Raw genomic sequence first — 22,081 nt, forward strand, 5'->3', positions numbered from 1 at the left:
TTTCCAATCACCTCTGTTAGTTTGTTGGTTGGATAGTGTTGTCTTAAAGTTGAAGCACCAAATAAGCATGAGAAATTTCCCAGAATGAAGAGGTCTTATTTTATCAATTCATACACTTGTTAAGAAAAAATAATTCATAGTTATTTGCTTCGAAAAAAAGTGAGAAATTTCTAGCATTGTAAGTTGAGAATGGAAAATGAGGGAACAGCCCAAAAGACGTTGGTATGTAGTACTAATTTTTATTAAAAAAAACATTGGGATGACGTAGTGGTGCTATCCCTCTGATCTAATCTTGATATCCATCGAGTGTCAATCTTAATATCCATCGAGAGAATCTCAATCCACGTGAAGACATCGATTCATACGTGAGGAAAACCTATCCGAGGCCACTTGGATTTAGCAAAACCGCAGAAGGTACCATTGCTTGCACCAAATGGTAGTAGGCTAGTAGCAAAGCTCTTTTCAGCTCCAAGATTTGGCGGGTATCTCAGCAATTATTTTGCTTCGCGCCAACTTACGAGAGGACGGGTGGTGAGTGGAGTGCACGAGACCTCACCTCGCTGCCTACAACAATACTGGAGTACTATTTTAGAGGAAGCAACAGACACCGGAACCAAACCATTTCTCTCTCTCTCTCTTACCGGCGACGCGACGCCCATGGCGCTGGGGACAACCGAGCCGCTCCTCCTCCAGCCCCCAGAGCAGCGCCGGCGTCCGCCGGGCTGGCTCGCGTGGGGGCTCCCCGCGGCGCTCCTGATACTGCTGCTGCTGTCCGCCTCCGGCCGTCTCCGTCCGCCGCTTTTCCGCGTGCCGCCGCCGGAGACCGTCCCGCTGACCCTGCTCGCCGGCGCGCAGGAGAAGGGAGCACTGTGCTTGGACGGGACCCCGCCTGGGTACCACCTGCAGAGAGGCTCCGGCGACGGATCCAACCGCTGGCTCATCCATCTAGAGGTTCGTCCTACCATACGCCCTGTCTATCTTCCCACCCGTTGATCCATGAATCAGCCGTTGCTTCTTATGATCACGATTCATCCATCCTTGACCCGTTGCTTCTTATGATCACGATTCATCCATCCTTGACCCGTTGCTATTTTATTTTTCTTAGTGGATGATCTTTCACAAAATACACTTTTGATAACCAAAAAAGTACAATTTTCATAACCAAAGTATAGTTCGAGATAGAGACCCGGGCCCTAATTTCTGTTGCCACCAACAAGGAGATGCCTTTTCAATGTTAATTTGTGTATCAAAAGATGCCTTCTACATGATGGGGATGTTAAGCAGGTAGACTCAAGGTAGGGCAATTAGTTGACTGACCTGTCTATTTTCAATTACAAACAACCCAGGGTGGCGGCTGGTGCAGCACAACCAAGGACTGTTCCAACCGCAGAATGTACGCGCTCGGTTCGTCCAACTTCATGAAACCGATGCGGTTCGCCGGTGCTGGGATCCTCGGCAGTGATCAGCTGCAAAATCCTGGTAATCCCTTGTGCCTATCTATTTGTTCCATCATTATTTTCCTGTTTGTTTGCATAATCGTACTTCTTTTACCTGTTTGATATGTCTTCCCCACTAACTTTGATCAGCGTGTAATCAGATTTCTACAACTGGAACAAAGTGTTTGTGCGGTATTGTGATGGGGCGTCGTTTTCGGGGGACGCGGAAGGTCGAGCACAGGTGAAATTTCTAAGTTCTGGTCTGATGTCGCTATCTTGGTTGCTTCAAGTAATGTTCTGTTTCATGATGATGTAGGATGGAAGCACACTTCACTTTAGAGGATTGCGCATCTACCAAGCGGTTATCGACGAACTCATGGAAAAAGGACTTGCCAATGCTACACAGGTCATACTTAACTTACAAAGTTCGTATAGTTTTCAACATGAACCGACAGTAAATTACTCTGTTAATTTCAGCAACAACCATTGATTATTTAGTTGTGAACAGCATTCCTCATTTTTCTACCCATTTCAGGCCCTCCTTACAGGCTGTTCTGCTGGTGGCCTAGCCACGATACTGCATTGCGATGATTTCAGTGCACGGTTTTCTCGCGATGTTTCAGTTAAATGCCTTGCTGATGCTGGGTTTTTTCTTGACGTGTAAGACTCTTGAAAACAAATGTGATCCACCAGCTAAAGATTGTCCCAACCGTGATGATTTCAGTGCACTTGAACTAAAGTACCTTTTTCTTCAACAGAATGGATATTTCTGGGAAAAGGTCCTTTTGGTCTGTCTATGATGGCGTTGTTCACCTGCAGGTTAGCTGTTGGACATGCTTCAAACTTTAAAAGACATGCCTTATTTCATAATCAAGCCTTGTGGTCATCTTGTAGTCCTTTTTGCACTTCTGTAAAATTTGAATACCAGAAAAGGCTTTATAGAACTCTGATTTTTCAAGTGCGTAGTCTTGTGCCACAATCAACAAACACTGCAATATTTTTCCGTCCATGTGATTAGTGCCACTTTGTACTAAACGCTATTGAGGTATTTTTTATCCTTTGTTTGATAAATTTATTTCAGAATGTTAGAGAAGTGTTGCCCAAGGACTGCCTTGCCAACAAGGAGCCAACCGAGGTAGTTTCCATTCTGCAGTTTGATTTTCTTGCCATACTTGCTCCTGTAATAGATTATGTCAGTCAGTTCGTTAACTGAAATAATGTTGCTCCTAGTGTTTCTTCCCCGCGGAGCTTATTAAGAGCATCAGGACTCCCATGTTTATTCTCAACTCTGCGTATGATTCATGGCAGGTAATTTGGAATGTTTTTTCTTCTTGCTCTTCTTCCAACTTCTCTTTTAAAGTTCTTACTGTTTTATCAATGACTCTTTGCCACAGATACGAAATGTCCTTGTACCAGTTTCATCGGCTCCTGATAAGTCGTGGTCGAGTTGCAAGGATAATATCCGGAACTGCAATTCCACACAAATCAAAGTCCTTGATGGTCATTCCGTTTATTTTTCCTCTCTCACTCAATACCAATTCCTTTTCCGTGCAATGAAACACTGAATATTCAGCTTCCGTGTCAATAGGCTTTAGGAACGCAATGCTGGGTGCATTGAATGTTGTCGAAGATAAGGAGGACTGGGGATTGTTCGTCGATTCATGCTTCACTCACTGCCAATCCCTATATGGCATCTCTTGGAACTCAGAAATCTCCCCGAGGCTTGGAAATAAGGTAGGGAATTACAAATTCTAACGTAAAACACATTATCTATGTCATCTATTTCTTCTGCGAGGAATCTGCGGCATCTGATTCACCATGTTGTTACTTGGATTATCACAATTTTGTCGAGCAGACCATTGCAGAGGCCGCAGGAGATTGGTACCATGGAAGGAGCCATGGAGTGAAAGAGATAGACTGCGAGTATCCATGCAACCCAACATGCAGTGGACAGTTGCCTCCATAAGTTATTATTAGACCGTGTCGAGATTAATTATGTCAATGAGGGAAAATGCAGATAGCATTCTCTTGTGATGTCCATCATAGTGAGAGCTAGTGTCAATTTAGAATGAAAATAAGTATACTAATGACAATGCGTCAAGTAAAAAGTTCATATTTGTGCGAAAAACTGAGGTTATAAATATTTGGAATAGATCTTCCTCATCCCTAAATTTGTTTCATCACACAGGGGTAACACACTCCCCTTTCCCTTGTGTCGCTCCCGACACCGGGTGTCGGAGTTGATTTTGGCGAATCTCGGGTAGGGGGTTCCGAGCTGCTAGTGTAAGTACGATGGTAACAAGAGACACAAGGTTTTTACTCAGATTCAGGCTACCTCAAAGTGATAATACCCTACGTTCTGCATTGGATTTTATTGATTGTGGATGGAGTACAGAGTACAAGTGTTTCTACCACAAGATCATCTATGGCCTCTACGTGCCCTACCCCTTGGTTTATATAGGTGTCTAGAGGTCTAGGGTTACAGATATGTCGGCTACGTTTTTAGTAGATCATGGTGTACATGACTTCTGATCTTGGAGCGCGCGCCAAGCCTACGGGAATCCTCTTATGGGTGCGACCCATTAGTGAACCACCATGGGGATCCTCGGCCCGACCCACTGGCCAGGAGATGACGCGGTGAGTACCCATAGTCCAAGACACCATCACCAGGGGCACATTACCTAGCACCACCATACCACCCTCCTCTGGCCCCGTCCTTTCGCCGATGTCCCCTGCCTATGTACCCCGGCGGCGGTGGTGGTCCCCATCTCCTAACCGTGGCTGGGGATGTTCGCGCCGGTCTTCGTCTTCCTCGGTTGAGGCGGTGTCTGAGACCTCATCGGCTTGGGTGCATTGGGGTGGCGACCTCATCATTCCCTTCTCCTCGTGGTGGAGTCTTGGTGGTGTGTTGTGTCGTACTAGATTGGGGCCTTGTGCCCGGATCCGGTTGTCGCAGGCCATCACCGTGGTTTGACGGGTCTATGGTTGCGCTGGCCTTTCTCTGTCGCATGGTTGGCAGGGCGACTGCATGGTGTTTGCTCGCGTGCTTGGTTGGGTTCATCCATGCTCGATTTGGGCCCTGGGGCCGGCTGCTCTGTGAGTAGTGTCGCCATAGACACGGCTAGATCTAGCGTGTGGAGCTCGATGAAGCTCGAGATGAGGGGTGGTGGCCCCTGGCTTCTCTCAATGATGGCGATCACCTATTGTCATGTGAACGTGACGGTCGGATCTGATGTTGGTGTTGTGTTGTGTTCCTACCGGCGTGGTGTCAATTGGAACAGCGGGCAACTTGGGTTGTGTGCCTCCTTATGGTGCATGTGGTCATGCCTCCGGTCGTGCAAGACATGTTCCTCACTCTTTGGATATGCGCAGCGTGGACCTCAGCCATGGCGCATCTGCGTTTTGCTATTCGCGGGTCAATGCAGTGGTGCGCGAGCAGTGTTGTGGCTTGTTTGTGCCTTTGTTGCAGTGGTGGTGGTTGTGCCAACACCGTTGCAGGTAGTCCAGCATGGCGGTGTGGCTATTGTGTCCTTTTGTTCCTCTTGATCTCGTTCACGAGGTTTTCCACTGTTGAATGCAAGGATTGATCTCACAAGCTTCGCATCGGCCTAGGCCCTACCTTGGGTCAGAGGTGGCGAGGCATAACGCTATAGGCAAAAGCTTTAGTGAAATGCATTGAGATCAGAAAGAACACCAACGGCGAAAGCACTCTGCTGGGCCGACACTGACACTGAGAGACAAAAGCTAGGGGAGCAATTGGGATTAGAGACCCCAATGGTCCTAGCCGTAAACGGTGGATATTCTTTGATGGGGGTTGTTGTCAATGATGTTGGTGATGGGGAACGAAGCATGAAAAACAAAAAATTTCCTACAAACACCCAAGATCTAATGTAGGAGATGCATAGAAACTAGAGGGAAGTGTATCTACATACCCTTGTAGACCGAAAGTGTTAGCGTACGTAACGCTAGTCGTACTCTTCACAATCCAATCACGGTCTAGTGTTGAACAGGTTGCACCTCCGAGATTAGCACACGTTCAGCTCGATGGCATCCTCTCCTTCTTGATCCATCAAGAGAGGGAGAGGAGGTAGATGAGATCGGGACCAGCATGGCGATATGGTGGTAGTAGCAGCAGCGGAATTCCGGCAGAGCTTCGCTAAGCGTGTATCAAAGAAAGGTGGGAGCAGTTGGGATAGACGGAGAGCCAGGGTGAAGGAGTGCAACCGCCCGTGCCCCTCCCCACTATATATAGGGGTGAGGGGGAGGGGGCGCCGCCCTAGTCCCTCCTCCAAGGGATGGGGCGGCCCTAGGGGGAGGCTTTCCCCCAAGCCAAGGGGGGGGGCTCCCACACCTAGGGTTTGTACCCCTTTGGCTCATGGGCTTGTTGGGGGGTTGGTGCGCCTGGCCCAACTAGGGCAGGGCGCCCCCCCCCCAGCCCACATGGGTCCCGGGGCTAGCGGACCCACTCCCCCCCTCCCCCGGCAATGGACTCCCGGAATCCTTCGGTACACTTGCCGACATGCCCCGAACTTTTCCGGTAGCCAAAACAGGACTACCCATATATAAATCTTTACCTCCGAACCATTTTGGAGCTCCTCGTGATATCTTGGATCCCATCCGGGACTTTGAATAACCTTCGGACTTTCCGCTATTAATATCTCATTACTACCCTAGCGTTATCAAATGCTAACCGTGTGACCCTCCTACGGGTTCAGAACATGCAGACATGACCGAGACTCCTCTTTGGTCAATAACCAATAGCGGGACATGGATGCCCATATTGATTCCTACATATTTAACGAAGATCTTTATCAGTTGAACCACGAGTCGAGAATTCAGTTAATCCCGTATGAAATTCCCTTTGTCCGGTGATATGTTACTTGCCCGAGATTCGATCGTCGATATCTCCATACCTAGTCAAATCTTGTTACTGACAAGTCTCTTTACTCATTCCGCAATACAAGATCTTGTGACTAAACTCATTAGTCACATGAAGCTTCTTGTGATGTTATATTACTGAGAGGGCCCAGAGATATCTCCCCGTCACACGGAGTGACAAATCTCAGTCTCGATCCATGTAACCCAACAGACACCTTTGGGGATACATGTAGAGAACCTTTATGATTGCCCAGTTATGAAGTGACGTTTGATGGCACACAAAATATTCCTTCGGTATCCGGGAGTGACATGATCTCATGGTCCAAGGAACATATACTTGACATGAAGTAAGTTGTAGCAAATAACTAAACGATCCGATGCTAAGTTTACGGTTGGATCCATAGCAAAAAATGCATCAATAATTCTAAGAGTTTATATTTATTTATGAGGTTCACATGGCGTAAGCATGCAAGCTAATTTGTTGTGCCCGTTTTTTTGTGTGAGGCCATGTTTAAAGTGTGTTAAGAGTTGTATCTACAATTATAAGTTCGCCTATGCATTTAAAACAAAACAGAAGCTAGCCAACTCATCTCCAGAAGGCTCACCCCGATTTGAAGCTTCGTTGGCCATCGGATCTGCATTCTGTCGCATTTGAGCCATCGGATCTTCACACCGGTTAAAACTATTTTTCACCTTGCAGTCGTTTTCATTGTCCAATGACGGGTGGGCTCGCGCGGTGCGCTGGTTGGCTGAGTTGCCTGTTTTCGCGTGCAGGGCGTTTTGCCCAATCCGCACCGCGCGCTCCGCACCCAATCCCCCGTCCTCTCGTCTCACCCCCGCACCAGCCGCCACACAACCCTAGGTCTCCTTGCGCTTCGTTCCCCGCTCGCTCGTCCCTCGGTTCTCCTCATCCCTCCTCTGCTCCGGCTGCTACGCCGCCTCTCCCTCCACAACGCGACCAGCTCGAGCTCCACCTCATCCATCTCCATCTCAAGGAGACGACTGCACAAGACGTCCGGCGCCGTCACCATCGTCCTCGGCACAAGTGAAGCACGGGATGCTCGCTGCGTCGCCGGCGTCCTTTCTCTCGCTGCCACCACCACCCCGACCGAGCCATCCCCGTGCTCTCACTGAGCCTTCCCCTCCGGGCTCACTGACCCAGGTGGCGGAGAAGGAGAGGGTGAGCTCGAGGGGCAGGCAAGGGAGGAGGGCGTGAGCCCTCGTTGATGTGGTCTCCGTCAGAGGCGACGAGGGATGGATCCGGAGGCCGGGAAGCTGGAGGTGGAGGCCGCGGCGGGGCGACCACTGGTCCACGGACCGGGAGGATGACGGGGAGGGGAGGGCGAGTCGCCCCCCACCACCACTACGCGCAGGTACTTCCCCTCCCCTCCTTCTTCCCTTGATCTATCCACTATCTCTCCCCCGCCCTATTTCTGTGCTGGATGAACCCCTCTAATTCATCTCTTCCTATTTTTTAGGTTTGCGTTGGGGATTGATTCCTACTAGTGAAATATGCAAGGGAGCCGACCTACAGGTCAGTCCTTTTACATGACATGCGAAATCTTTAGGCCTTGTTCGGTTACACCCTGCCTGAAGGGGATTGGAGGGGAATGGGATTTGGACGGGATTTGACTTACAGGGGATTCAATCCACTTCAATCCCTATCAAACCCCTTTCAATTCCCTGTCAACCGAACACAGTCTTAGTGGGTTCCTGTTTCAATGCTGAAGAAGCATAACTTCTGAGTGGAAGGATAATATTATGTTTTCCAGTTTCATGTATAGCTTGAGCTCGCGGCAGAGACATGGAAGGTCGGAAAATGAAGATATGGGATGAAGGTGCTCGCACTGAATATATATAGTATTTCTTCTGCACCGAGCCGGATAGTTTAGCTGATAATTTTTTCGTTCTGCAGCCAAGCAATGGAAGATAATGGTAACCAAGGCCATCTTTGTTGGTCATGGATTTAGAAGAAAGCCAACAGAGTATGAAAAGGTTCTCATGGGACTCACCTTGAACTGAAATCTTTGTTCAACCTTGGTATAATTCTGTGATAGAAACCCCAGGTGGTCCAATATTTTGTTTGTTACTTTAGTGCGTGTTATTTTTGGTTTGTTATAACCGAATTTACAGCCTACTATATGTGCATTTCTTTTATTCTGTTTTGGTGGGTTCTAAACTATGAAATTAGGAAACATATAGTTTATTAGTATCACATTTGTAAAATCATGCATATGCAGGAGCTCAGCAGTCTACCGACCTAAATTTCTCCCCAACTTATGTCTTTTTGTTCAGTCAAGAATTTTAGGTTTCCTTGGTCACCACGGCCTCCTCTCTACTTGGCTCTCCTCTATCTTGCTTCTCTATAAAAAAAATGGAAACTACCATGAGAGATAAATGCCAACTGAAAGTTAAATTCTGTTAGAAAGTTAAATTCAGTTAGAACCAAGGTTTTGGTTACCGAATGAGGCATTTTTACCGAGGGGGACTGGTAAACGCGGTTACCACGGTTACCTAGAAATACCGATAAATACCGAGAATATTTCGAACGAATTTATAGTTGAATTTTGAATTCAAATAAGTTAATAAACGAACATTTGAACCAGAGACCTCTCAAAACAGGAAGTAGGTTGCTACCAACACGCCAGAACCAACTCTCATGGCATTAATTAGATCCTACGTACTTTACTACAAATCGAGTGTTTAAATTCAAAAAATTCAAAAAACTGGTATTTTTTGCTTGGTACGTGGATTTACCGAGGGGCGCGGAAATACGCGGTAACCATGGGAAATCTCAAAATTTCGACTGGTAACCAAAACCTTGGTTAGAACTAGTTTTTTGCACGTGTGTTCTTGATTCTTCATGTACGACCACATAGTAGGGACGCAACAAATATTTGTTAGCTAGGTTGCTTGCCTAATGAAGCTCCCATGTGGACCATTTACTGCTATGTGTTATTGGAATTTGTTTGTAGTGTTCGCTCAGGCTAAAGAAATTCATGTCATTTTCCTCCATTTATTTCCCTTTATGCATAAGTGCTACCTTTGGCAATTGCTCTGTCCAGCCTATTAATCACTGAGAAAGGTTTTGATGCAATCTGCTGAATAAGCTCACATTGTTGATTGCAGGATCATAAGATGCTTTTACACATGATTGTGTGATGCTCAGAGACATTTCGCACATAGAAACTTCTTGTGAAGCTTGATTTTATTCAGGTGCCTAACTGACTACCACTTCCTCGGTGTTTGTGCTTACGAGCATGCCGTAAACTTCTTGTGAAGCTCGCTGTTTCATGTGCCTAACTGACTGTCGCTTTCTATGTTCATGCTTATTTGCATCCAGATGGTGATTTTGGGCTGAAAGATTATTGCAAGCTTAGAATCTTTTAAATGTCCTTATTTACATGATTTGTATGATAAACTTCCAAAATATTCATTCAACGTTGCTATTTTTCTTTTCAGAGCCATATAATTTTTTTATAGAAACATGAGCAGAGTAAAATGGACACAGCTTCTGGTACATCTGAGGTATAGAATCGGCAATCTTCATTGAATGTTGTAACATATTTACAACTAGATTCAGTTTTAAATCAGAAATAGAAGTCGTTTAAGTTTCGGATAGTTATATGATGTGCCATGTGCATGCTTTACAGTTACCTTGCAAGTGTCGTGATGTTGCATAGATATTTGTTTATCTATATGAATGTTGGACCCTGCGTGATTGATCTTATTTTGTTCCTATGTGCGAACTAGCTCTCCTTTAGTAGTGTAGTACTTCTATACTAAACTGAACCGGGAATGGTTTGATTGTGCTCTGTAGGACAGTGTGATTTCTTTTCATAGAATGTTGTCATCTATATCTTGCTGAAGTACAGAACTATTGGTTAGTTAATTCTCTCACTCATCAATTTACAAATTCAGTATTTTATTTACATGGGGCTTGGCTGGTTTACGTTTAATTCATGCATCATATATGGTTGTTTAGTTCAGACTTGTGCATGTGCATGCATTGGAATTGATTTAACAAAGATATATCATGATTCTGTACATAAAAATAGTATAAGTATGCATGATCTATGAATAAATGCTCGGATATAGTTAGTCGTGAGATAGTAGGAGTACCATGAGCTTACAACTTCTGGATATCGTTAATACTTAATGGCCTGTAGTTGTTCAAAAATCTGGAATGTCTTTCAAGAACTGTTGATCAGTGTTGCTATGAGTATTTCTTAGAGTTTTGGTTGCATGGATGTACATTAGATTAGCAGAGGTTCTTATTTTACTTTGTCCAGAAGAGGGGTTTTTACTAATTTTTGTTCACAATTTTTATCTAACTTTCTATTAGCACCGACGACCACAATGGGATGGATCAAGCAGCCAAGACTCAGAGTGTGGTCGGGCAGCGCCATGAGGCAGATCTGTGCGGCGCAAGGGGCGGCAGATGCGAAACTGAAGCTTCCCCGCTAACTTCGGAGCAGTCCACTACTAGGAAAAGGCATGCTAGTGGCGCACCAGTTTTGCCTTCTAATGGCGCACTACTGGTGCGCCACTAGCATCACGCCATTAGAATTAAATTCTAATGGTGCACCACTGGTGCGCCATTAGTATCTGGTGTTCTAATGGTGCACCACGTAGTGCGCCGTTAGAATTGCCCACAGTGCGCCGTTAGAATTCCTCCCAGGATAATGGCGCACCACATAGAAGTGCGCCATTAGTAACAATTTTTTTTTCAAATTTCACGCACGCTTAACTTCAGAGTTCTATTCAACCCCAGCAACAACTCACTTCACAGGCACTTGTTGATATATCTAGCATATCAATCCTATTATACCTTGTTGTTGTCTAGGACTTTGTTCATGTTCATGACTAATGAAATTTTGAAAAATATTTCAAACTTCCCGGTCATATTACGTATCATTTTTTGAAAAAAAAATCAAAAATAATATATTCAAAACCAAAAAAAATTCCTGTTACTAGTGGCGCACCACATCCACGGTGCGCCACTAGTAAGTTTGAATTTTTTTGAATTTTTTTGCCTCTAGATCTCGAAAGCCCCGGATGTAACTTTTCGAGTAGATGATTTTTCATATAAAAAACTTTTTAATCCGAGTTCGTATGCAAAAGTTATGCCCATTTTACAAATTTCCAGAGAGATTTTGCAAATAAAGTCGAAATTCATATTTGTAAATTTTCCCAACAACTAGACCACATATCACATGGGAAACTTATTTTCTTTTATTTTTTTGACATTTCCATCATTTTCTTTTATTTTTTTTAAAACTGAAAAGGCGGTCCAGGGGGTGCATTCGGTGTTGGGCCAAGTTAGTAATGGCGCACCGTGGGGTGGTGTGCCATTACTAGTTACCCACGGTGCACCATTACTAGTTTTGAAAAAAAATAAAAAAATGATTTTTTTTTGAATTTTTTTTGAAAAAAACTTAGTAATGGCGCACCAGTGGACAGTGCGCCATTACTAGTCCATTACTAACAAATATTTTTTAAAATTTTTTACTTTTTTTTCAAAACTACTAATGACGCACGGCGGATGTGGTGCGCCATTACTATGTCAACTAGTAATGGTGCACTATACAACGGTGCGCCATTAGTAACAATTTTTTTTATGTTTTTTTTAAACTACTAATATCGCACCACACACCAGGTGCGCCATTAGTAATATATTACTAATGGCGCACCAAGACATGGTGCGCCATTAGAATATAATAATGGCGCACCACATGACAGGTGCGTCATTAGTGGCCATTCCATCTATAGCCTTTTTTGTAGTAGTGGTCAATTGAGCAGATGGACACAACGGTACGTAATTCGTCATATTTAGAATAGCTAGGAAAAGTGAAATGTGGTTTTTTTTTAACCTAAGTGAAAAGTGGTTGGTTACTTCTGAAATGGAAATTAGTAAAATCATCAGAAAAAAGTAGTAACTCTTCAGCTTAAAAATTGTAGCAATATTAGTGTTGGTCGGTTGAAGATTGTGAAGTTCAGTCCCCAAGCTCTGAATCATAATCCTGATTAGAGTTCTTGTCATATTTAGAATAGCTTGGAAGCTTATGGATTCGTCGTGCTATTTCTGAATTTTTTTGATTTCGTTCAACAGCGAACCCAGAAGGGGGAGGCTCCTGAATAATTCATAGGACAGCAGCTGAATAATTGGAAGACTCATTTTGTACACACAGGATAGTACAAACAACATAATGCTCAGTCATTTTTGAATTAGGTTCAGATAGGTATGGCTTATGGGTCTTGTACTGATAGTACTAACAATGTTGATTAATCCTTTGATGGAACTTGTTAGCAGCTTTGGCCATATGGTTTGATGTGCTTAAATAATCAATATATGATAGTACTGTGTATAGTATCAGCTGCACTGAAGATATAAATTCTGTTTTGTGCAAGCAGAGTGAGGATTGGTGCTGCCTCCCCTGGTAGGAGCCAAATGTCCTAATCGAACTACTGTCATGGAGAGGGCAATACGTGGATTTGCTTCAGATATTGGAGACAACGCCATTGTGCCGAAGCTTTGAAGCATACGATTTTTACAATCTGTATTTATGGGAGAAAGGATTTGGCATTCGATATGCTAAAAGCTGTCTGAATGTCGAGAGGACGGTATGTGAATCTGGTTTCAATTCTTTCTTTATGAGCTGGTTGTTTCACTAACATGTTCATCGTCTCATTTGTCGTTAAATTGTGGTTGCAGTGGAAATCTATTGTGGATAATACTGGTCTTGCCAGCATTAGTGCCCTACTCTGATAAGGCTGCTGCAGTCTGAACCATTCATTGCCTGGCACGTATGCGCAGACGATACACTGACGATCGCACAAGCACATCAACGTGTACAACAGGTATTTGATGAAGAATTTGAGGCAGGACAATTTGAACCTTGCTAAAGTGCACAACATTAGGCAGTTTCTTTGGGTCGACGGAGAATGTGCCTTTCACAAAAAGAGCTTCAAGGAGCTTGTGTGGCAAAATAATCCGCGAGCAAGCGGCTGATGATGTTAGTTAAACGATGGAGGTGTTTGCGGAGCTTGGTTCAAAGGATCCTCACTTCACATATCATGTGCAGGCCGATAAGGAGGGGAGGATAAACGCACTCATGTGGGCAAATGGGGACAGTAGGCTGGTGCAAAAAAGACTGTAGCTTATTCTTAAATTTTTTGTCTCTATACTGAATTTGATGTGTACCGATAAATCATGTGGCGTGTGAGATCCATCATGCAGTTTAACTGCTAATCCCAATTATGTTATGCATATGCCCTGAAGCTGATATTTTGTGTTCTCCTATACTGAAATGTCAAATTGATTGTGTGTATGATTGGATACTTCTGCAGAAAGTACATTGAACGTGTGAGCATTATGCAGATGGAATTGTACTGAATCAAGTAGCACTGTTTTGAGCTGTAGTTTGGACCTGAACTCCGTTGCATCCAGGATGCATATTAGTCAGAATACGCCCAAGTACAGAATCTCATAGGTGATGGAGCTGTAGTTTTGAGGTGTAGTCAGATTCTTCTGTACTAAAGTATAGATAAGCTGCATCAAGTCGGGCCTGAAGCAGTTATCCCCTGCCTGATCACACTATTCAACATCCATCCATCTTGCTATCTTGGTGCAAAGCAGGACTAAAATGGCTCCGTCCGTCTTCTCCGAGACTGAATCGGCGATTACACAATCGCATGCACTGTTACACACTGTTTTGAAAGTTGCCTGTATTGGGGGCCGGTGATGATCTCGGTGGCCTGAGATTTAGGCAATATAGAGGAAGGGGGAAGGTGTCGAGGTGTACCAGAGAAGATTGGTAGCTGCAACGGTGCGCGCGGAATAAATGATCTGACAAGATGCCGTCAGTACAGAATCTTGAAGATGATGGATCGTATTGTTTCCTTCCTCCCGAGCCGCATGCGACCTGACTGACGCCGTAACTTTTGGTTGTTGTCAGATGTGGGGCATCGCTACTGGATAAAATATCAATACAATAACTATACATGACAAAATACGTGTTAGGTTGGCCATCTCGGGGCGTTGGTACGGCAAGGATAACGAGACCACAGGCGCTCGCACTCACAACAACACTTCCATGTTATATTCTGCCTTTGTCAGTTTGCTCGAGCTTATTTTCACATCTCATCATATTTACACCTCTCCGTCGACTGCCACCTATCATGGAGGGAGATGGCTTGGCCAGGCCGTCAACACCCGTCGGCAACTTCCGGCAGGCGTCGTCCCGTTCTTCCGTCCCTTACTTTGATGCCTTCATGGCAAAAATCATTAGCAGGAGCAAGAAGGTTAAGCACCAATTATGATTAAAGTTTTGTCTCTTTTGTGTACTATGCATGATTGATCTGATTTTGCGGGTCAGCTTACAAATTCAAGTAATACGACTATTGCAATGCATCTTACTACATGTGTATTTATTTGCATTGATATTTTCTCCTCCTTAGGCTCCAAATCGTTTGTGGGTCATAAATTATTGTGCATTATTGATGATTAATTTGCAATTTAAATGACAACAGGGTTATAGTGCAATGGCTTGAAATGTGACCTTCCAGTCAAGAAATTTCCTCTGTGAGAAACTTATGTGAAGAATGATGTAATTAAGTTAGCAATTTACAGTTTTGTTTGATAATTGTAACTGAATTGTCAATGGCCAGTTCTCTCGAATAATGAGTTACTCCCTCAATTTTACAATAGAGATAATTTGTCAAAATTGCGTTTTTGTAATGTTTGTGGTCTTCTCTTTTCTTTTTCTTGATTTGTATTGTATATGCTACTCGCATATTTGAACATGCATAGGGCCTCTTAGTGTTTAACCCTGACTATAAAAATCCATTGATAGAAGCTGGGGAGGGCCGAGATGAACATCCGGCTCCCTGGGTCTAAGCCATCGAGATGGTAGAGACGACGTTTCCATATCATCTACTCCAGCAGCCGGACAAGGCATATAAAAATCATGGATCCTTGCTCCCCAGGCCGCAAAATGATCATAGTGATGTCTACGACCTCCTCCTAGATGTATTAATCTCAATCTCATGTTTGGTTTTCTTCCCTTTTCTCTTCTAATGATGTAATTTCTTTTACTAAGATAACATCATGTTTGTTGTAATGCCTTATTTGATGTAAGATCCCTTTTTTACTTTGAATGAATTTACTGCATATATTTCTTATTTAGTTCAGTTCATCATTCAGAGACGGTGGAATATTTTTGTCCTTCACAGGTTAAATGAGCATTGCGTAGTCCTTCACGGGTTAAATGAGCATTGCGTAAAAGTATGTCTAAGTTCTCTTTCTTCAAGTGCTTCAAGTAAATCAAATTGTTTATTCTGAATTTAATACCTTTTAATAATAATCATAATGAGAGAGGGGTATGCTTCTCTCTCTCTGGGCAAATGTTACTTTAGACAACATGTACTAAGAAATAAAAACTCTGGAAATGTGTTTGAATCGCACAAAAAGAGTTCGTAGTTCTTATTCATACTTGAAACACGTGAGGCACTGCAAATTAAACCATGTTTTTTCTCAAGGCACACATGGATTTAGCAGACCACAACTAAACCGACTGTATATACATGGCTTATCCTTAGTAAAGGAAACTATTTTCATCGCGAACATGGCTTTAGTTGAAGGTTCTTGCAGCATGAAACTACTTTCATCGACAATATGTCTTCAGCAGGTCTCTATGCCATTGGCGCAACGGGTCAACTAGTTGTTATAACACCTGATTCAAGTACGCCGCTTCACGCGTTATCTGTTTGCGGCTTGCATGCACAATTCCGAAAATCCATTCTCGATGGTGAAGCTAGCGTTTACAGGGGCTGCTGCGGCAGCATCCCCTTGTCAGTTGGAGCCTCCAACCTTATCACTGTCACTTCGGATCGCCCTCTGGTGCCGGCGTGAGGGCTGCACGATTTAATGGAACCTGCAGCTCTTGGATATGTGGCTCTTTGGTTCAACCACAAACCCGGCACAAGATGCACCATCTTCCCATTGTCACTTGCGTGGACAAGCGTCTGCGTATACTCTTAGATGACAAAACCTCCCTGCTCCACCATGATCTCGGAGACAACGCCACAGCAACGGAGATAGAGCAGAAGGAGAGACACACCTGATGGAGTCGTCGCCGCCCCCTCGCCGACACCATCCATGAACTCTACGCTGCCGATATGAAGGATCGACAAACATACGATGCCAGCAACTCCGAGACGTTGCCATGAAGGACACAGCCAGCGTGGAAGTAAAGTTGAGGCAGATTTATTCGTTTGGGCGCCGCTTCCACCACCACAACGGCGCACCACGACCTACAAATCAAAACCCTAACTACAGAGTGAAGGAACGGGGTCCCCCTCCCTCCTGCTGCCGGAGCAGCAGCCAGAGGGAGAGGGGCCAACGCACTCACCGGTGGAGATCGGTGGAAGAAGTTCGCCTCCCTAGTCGCCTGGCTCCTGACGGCGGCTAGGGTAGGGAACACGGCGGAGCCGCAACAGGGTAGGTTCCTATTCCTAGTAATGTTAGACATGCCGGCTTCCAAAGTCGCATCATTGGCTCGTTCCGAAGGTAGAATACATCAATGTATTTTACTTTATTTTTCAAGGTCATTTGTAATACTTGGTTTGGTTAAGATATGTGGTCCCTAAGTTTAGGAGGGTCCTGTTCTAAAAAAAATATTTAGGAGGGTCCTGCGGTCAATTACAGGTTGGTCATCCGGCCTATGCGCCAACTGCATGGTTGTCACGTGGAAAGCGAAGCTATAAGAAATCTCTATCACGTATCAGACAGACTTGTTTCGTTTTCTAAAAGTTTAGGGTGGAACTACGTCTTGTATGTTCTTCTAATAAAATATAAAATGGCAAGAGTACGGTTTTTTTTTTTTTTTTGCGGGTGTAAATGGCAAGAGTACGTTAGATTTTGTATATGCGGGATTTGTTTCTGGAATTTTGCAACGAATATCGGTCCCTGACGAACTTTCTTGGCCGTAAATAAAGCGTGCTGATCACATCAACGGAATCCCTGAGAAAGCGCAAGTGATTTCGAACGTTTGAACTTTTGAATCTCGCCCAATTTATAGGCCGCCGCAGCTCATCTCCTCCAATTCATTCATTCTGTTGCGTTGCGTTCGTCTCCCCAACAGCAACGAGAGAGAGCGAGAGAAGAAATGGCCGGAGCGCTCGCGTACGAGGAGCAGCGCCGGAGGCAGATGGAGGAGAACGATCGCAAGCTGGAGGAGCTGGGTCTGCACCAGCTCTCCGCAGCCGTCAGGGAGGCCGCCGGCCGCAAGCCCTCGCCGGTCAGATTGGAGGCCAAGTCTGTGAAGCCGAAGCAGGTGCCGCGGGACGCCCCGGTCCGGCAGTCCAGCCGTGTGGCCAGCCTCCCCAAGCAGCCCAAGTACCGCTACGAGGTACTCCCTCCGTTCGGAATTACTTGTCGCACAAATGGGTGTATCTAGACGTATTTTTGTTCTAGATACATCCATTTCTGAGACAAGTAATTCCGAACGGAGGGAGTACTCCCGTGGTTTCCACTTTTGTTTGCCTTCATTCATTCACTTACTAATCCAACAATGCATCTTCTACTATTAATTAACTTGGTGTCATGCGTGGATGTAGGATGACTACCCAACCTTGGTAGAGAAGAAGAAGATTAGGAGGTACATTCCTCTCCATGCACCGAAACATTTGATTTGATTTGATTTGATGCATACGTACTTACCACACTCTAGCTAGCTTATCTTTATCGATTGATTGTTTTTAAGGAGGGGGAGCAGCACGAGGAGTGACATAATTAATCGAGTGGACGCCACAGACGAGGCCAGACTCCATGCCAACTCCGAGGCCCAGGAGCTGCTGCGTAAGCTGGTGCCCGGCGGCAACCCCAGCTTTGTCAAGCCCATGAAACAGTCTCATGTCACCGGAGGCTTCTGGCTCGTAATTAAGCCCCACTCCCTCTTGCATTATTCACTTCACTAGCTTCCCTTACTGAAACTTTCTCGGTCTCTCTGACTCTTTTTTTTTGAAACAAGTCTCTCTGACTCTAATGATTGTATTACTGAAACTCTGACATTGAATTGTATTACGACCAGGGCCTCCCGTCGCACTTCTGCGGCCTGTATCTCCCGGGGAGTGATGATACCATCACTCTGGAGGATGAGGAGGGCGTCGAGTACAAAACGCGCTACCTCGCGCTTAAGACGGGCCTCAGCGCCGGATGGAGAAGGTTCGCCTTGGACCACAACCTGGTTGATGGTGACTGCTTGGTCTTCGAGTGGGTCGTGTGGAATACCTTCTATGTGAGATTTCTTATTTGTTATTATGCGTTCCGTTGTTAATTTGGAATATTATAAATATTTGATTGAAGCTCAATCATATTACCCCGGCCCTTTGATATAGCCGTTGTTATGTAAATGATGTAGGTCTACATTATCAGACAAAGTTCCTACTACAAATGAATGCCGAATGATGAGGGTGTGATATACTGAGATTCGAAGATTCACATGGGAGCAGGTAATTTGTTCATATTATTGTCAGCATTTGTTGAAAATTTGAATTGAGTATTTTGAAAGTTTATTTATAAGCCCTTTTGTTGTGTAGTAGCCACATGGCTGGTATAATCGTGAAACTTCTGTTTCCGTATGATTTTGCCCACCGTAACTTTGTGTCCTGCATTGCCGTTAGTTGTAAACATGAAAAGAATAACTGTTGGCTAAAATTTTCATTTCTGCAAAACTAGTTAATTACAGGGATGCTAGGGCGTTTATAAAATTAATTTGATATAGTTCTTTTGGGTATGTATAGTATGTCTTAGATGCCTTATGAAATACTCTACTTTTGTTGGCTTGCCCGGTATATGGGCCTCTGGAATGTGTACTCCACTTTTACAAGTTGACCTGTAGTTTTGTGCATCAATATTTATTTTCATAGGAAAGTTATTGGAATGTCTACCACACACACCTTGTTGTGTTTGCAGATTCAAAGAATGATAAGACCACATTTCCTCAACCAAGTTTTTTCTACATTTTGAGTCTTCATATCTGCCCATGAACGTGTCATATCTGAGGGGGATGCTTTAGGTTACTAGTTTGTAGCTTTCTATACATGTTTAGTGTGTTGGTTTGCGATTTGTTGATGACCACCAGCACTTAGATGTCATCTACTTCCGCACTTCACTATTTTCTCCTACCATACATAATTTATTAGCATTGTCTAACCTTAACCTTGTTCCCTTTTACCAAGTTTTATTTGTTTTTGTCAATTAGGTCTACTTGAAGGAATTGGACGACGAGTTTGCAAGTTGAGAAGTTCATGGATTCTCATGGTAGTTATGTTTGGACTTTTATATGGGAACCGATGACATTTGTAAATAATTCATGTTTCCCAATCCTTGTTTCCATCCGACTTTACGTGATTTCCCATTTAACCTACTATCCATGAACACATAAGTTGGGTATTCCTTTTGCTTCTATGATCATACAGACATACTTCCTCTATTTTTCTTTGTAAACCAAGGCCACAAACTCATATTACAGGTACCAAGTTGAAAATTTAATGCCTTGCTTTGTAAACCAAATTTACATTTTGTTTACTGGGATCGTTAATACACCGCACGCATGCAAAAAAAAGAAATAAGAAACTGATTGGAGTGTCCTTATGACTGCATGCATGCAAATATTAAATTGATTGCTAGTACGAGGAAATATTATTAACTTTGGGCAGCACTAGCAATCAGACTACTGATACCTTGCTTCCCATGAGACTAGTCGCCCACGTAGGATTAGAAGCACGATAGTTGTCCAAACTGCTAATATGGCCGATGCATGGTTTGTTTGTTGGGTCGTTAATTAATTGCTTATGCTAATATGGCCCATGTTTTTTTTGAGGGAACTAATATAGCCCATGTTTGTTGGTTTGGGTTGTTATTTCTCCTGTAATTTCCTCCGGTTAAAATGTCCACTAATTTGCTTCCTAATCGAATGCTTCCTAGATTGAACGTTTGCATTAGAATGACAGTTCTAGGATGTTAGTGAAAAATAGTTTCCCATAAATCATGCCAAATATCGTTTATTATCAAAACAAATTCTGGCAAGTTGTGATTTGCTTCCAACAAACAAATATAGGAAAATATTGTTATTGGAGATACAATTTTGTGCAGCCCAACATGCTTAGGTGGCATGGAAGGATTATTGTTTACCGATAAAAGCATCATTTATGAGCATTATTATTTATTGAAGCATCCTTTTATGGTGCAAGGGGAACATATTTTTGATCGCATTGATAGGAATATTTTTGTACCGGCGAAAGCATTATTTCTGTGCTATGGTAGCATTTCATCCGTTGAAAAAATATTTTGATTTAGCAGAAACAATATTCGCATTTGGTGGAAACATTTGCATTTCGCAAATAAATTGTGCGGAAGTAAAACAAGAATATACACCGGCACAAATTTATTCCTTAAGAACAATATACACCTACTTTTGTTTCACAAAACATTAATAATTTAACTTCTCCATAGCCAGCATCACCACGTGTTGAACTAGCCAATCATGGGTGAGGTCCACGCGCATCGGACTTCTTTGTCATCAACAAGGCAACCGCCAACATGCAATGGTGCCTAGCATCTGCATCACACTCAACATTGTGGCCATTGTGCTAGAAATGAAGAAGCATTCTAAACTGGACAGAAAATGTTTGTACAGCAAAAACATCAGTGGCAAACAATGAAGCATGCACTAGTAGTTGTTGAAACAATTTCTTTGTTGCAAGAAGCAAAATGTATGTACAACAATATCATTAAAAACATTAGGGTCTTAATAAATTTTGCTAAAAACAATGCCAGTAAAAGAAGCGACACTAGCCATGGTTGAAGCATACAACACAACTATTTGAACCAAAATGTCTATAATAAAAGAAGCATACACAGGCAATGGTCGAAACAAAAGTCTACTAGCATGGAACATATATGAAACTCAAATTTAGAATCAACTGTAATGCATGGAAACCTCGATGAGAAATGATGAAGCATACAATAATAATGGTTCAATAACTTTAGTCAAAGAAGCTACATTGGTCGTGGTTGAAGCACACACTAATATTGAATGAAGTAGAAACAAATATTGGATGAAGCAGAATGTATATATACAATAAAATAAGCGGATAGTGGCAATGATGGAAGTAGAAATTCACTGCCATGGATATGTTTTCAAGAAATTAAGAGAGAAAGTAGGGAGATCACGTTAGTGCGACCAGCGGGAGTTAGGCTGCCTTACTGTCTTCTATGTGCTTCTTGTAATCCAAGCACAGAATCATGCAACATATGTAGCAAATTCATTGAACATATACAAAATTAGTAGGAGATCTCTAGAATGCTTCAAATAATATAAATACCCCAATGGAAAAAGAACAATACAAAACCATGCTTCCTCCATTATTCATGTAAAACACAATGTTGAGGTTGTGTTGGAAGCACGTTAATGTTGAAGCAATTACTATTATTACTGGAAGCATGGAAGGCATATGCATGTTTATGAAAAAGGGAAGAAACATATCAAATTAGGATGGTAAGCATATCATTAGATAAGTCGACGTGTTGACTCGGGTTTTTTTTACTCAACTTTTTTTGTATATGGAAGCATCTCTAGATAAGGATGAAAGCATCCCATGATTTTATTTGAATAAACCCATAAAATTAGTTGAAATGGTAGATAAGTAAAAAAATGAAGGATTACATATTTCTGATCTTAAAACTAACTCAACCAAACAAA

The 22,081-nt window shown here is 43.4% G+C and overlaps 2 protein-coding genes and 1 long non-coding RNA gene across 3 annotated transcripts; all 3 read left to right on the forward strand.

Moving 5' to 3' along the window:
• Positions 1-628: 628 nt before the first annotated feature.
• LOC119279009 (pectin acetylesterase 5-like) lies at positions 629-3,605 on the forward strand. The gene is made up of 11 exons (XM_037560418.1): positions 629-951; positions 1,347-1,479; positions 1,598-1,677; positions 1,753-1,842; positions 1,972-2,096; positions 2,195-2,255; positions 2,518-2,571; positions 2,667-2,744; positions 2,831-2,936; positions 3,025-3,170; positions 3,292-3,605. The coding sequence occupies exons 1-11, from the start codon at positions 658-660 to the stop codon at positions 3,400-3,402; spliced, it is 1,278 nt and encodes a 425-aa protein (XP_037416315.1). The 5' UTR covers positions 629-657; the 3' UTR covers positions 3,403-3,605.
• A 3,523-nt stretch (positions 3,606-7,128) lies between these two features.
• LOC119279010 lies at positions 7,129-8,754 on the forward strand. Its single transcript, XR_005138029.1, has 4 exons — positions 7,129-7,687; positions 7,793-7,848; positions 8,087-8,152; positions 8,230-8,754. It is a non-coding gene; the product is annotated as an uncharacterized LOC119279010 (long non-coding RNA).
• Positions 8,755-17,482: 8,728 nt separating this feature from the next.
• Positions 17,483-18,828, forward strand: LOC119282733 (B3 domain-containing protein Os06g0194400-like). Its single transcript, XM_037562857.1, has 5 exons — positions 17,483-17,725; positions 17,934-17,974; positions 18,080-18,251; positions 18,407-18,613; positions 18,737-18,828. The coding sequence occupies exons 1-5, from the start codon at positions 17,483-17,485 to the stop codon at positions 18,770-18,772; spliced, it is 699 nt and encodes a 232-aa protein (XP_037418754.1). The 3' UTR covers positions 18,773-18,828.
• Positions 18,829-22,081: the final 3,253 nt, after the last annotated feature.

This window comes from Triticum dicoccoides, chromosome 3B (genome assembly GCF_002162155.2).
Source record: "Triticum dicoccoides isolate Atlit2015 ecotype Zavitan chromosome 3B, WEW_v2.0, whole genome shotgun sequence".
Taxonomy (NCBI): domain Eukaryota; kingdom Viridiplantae; phylum Streptophyta; class Magnoliopsida; order Poales; family Poaceae; genus Triticum; species Triticum dicoccoides.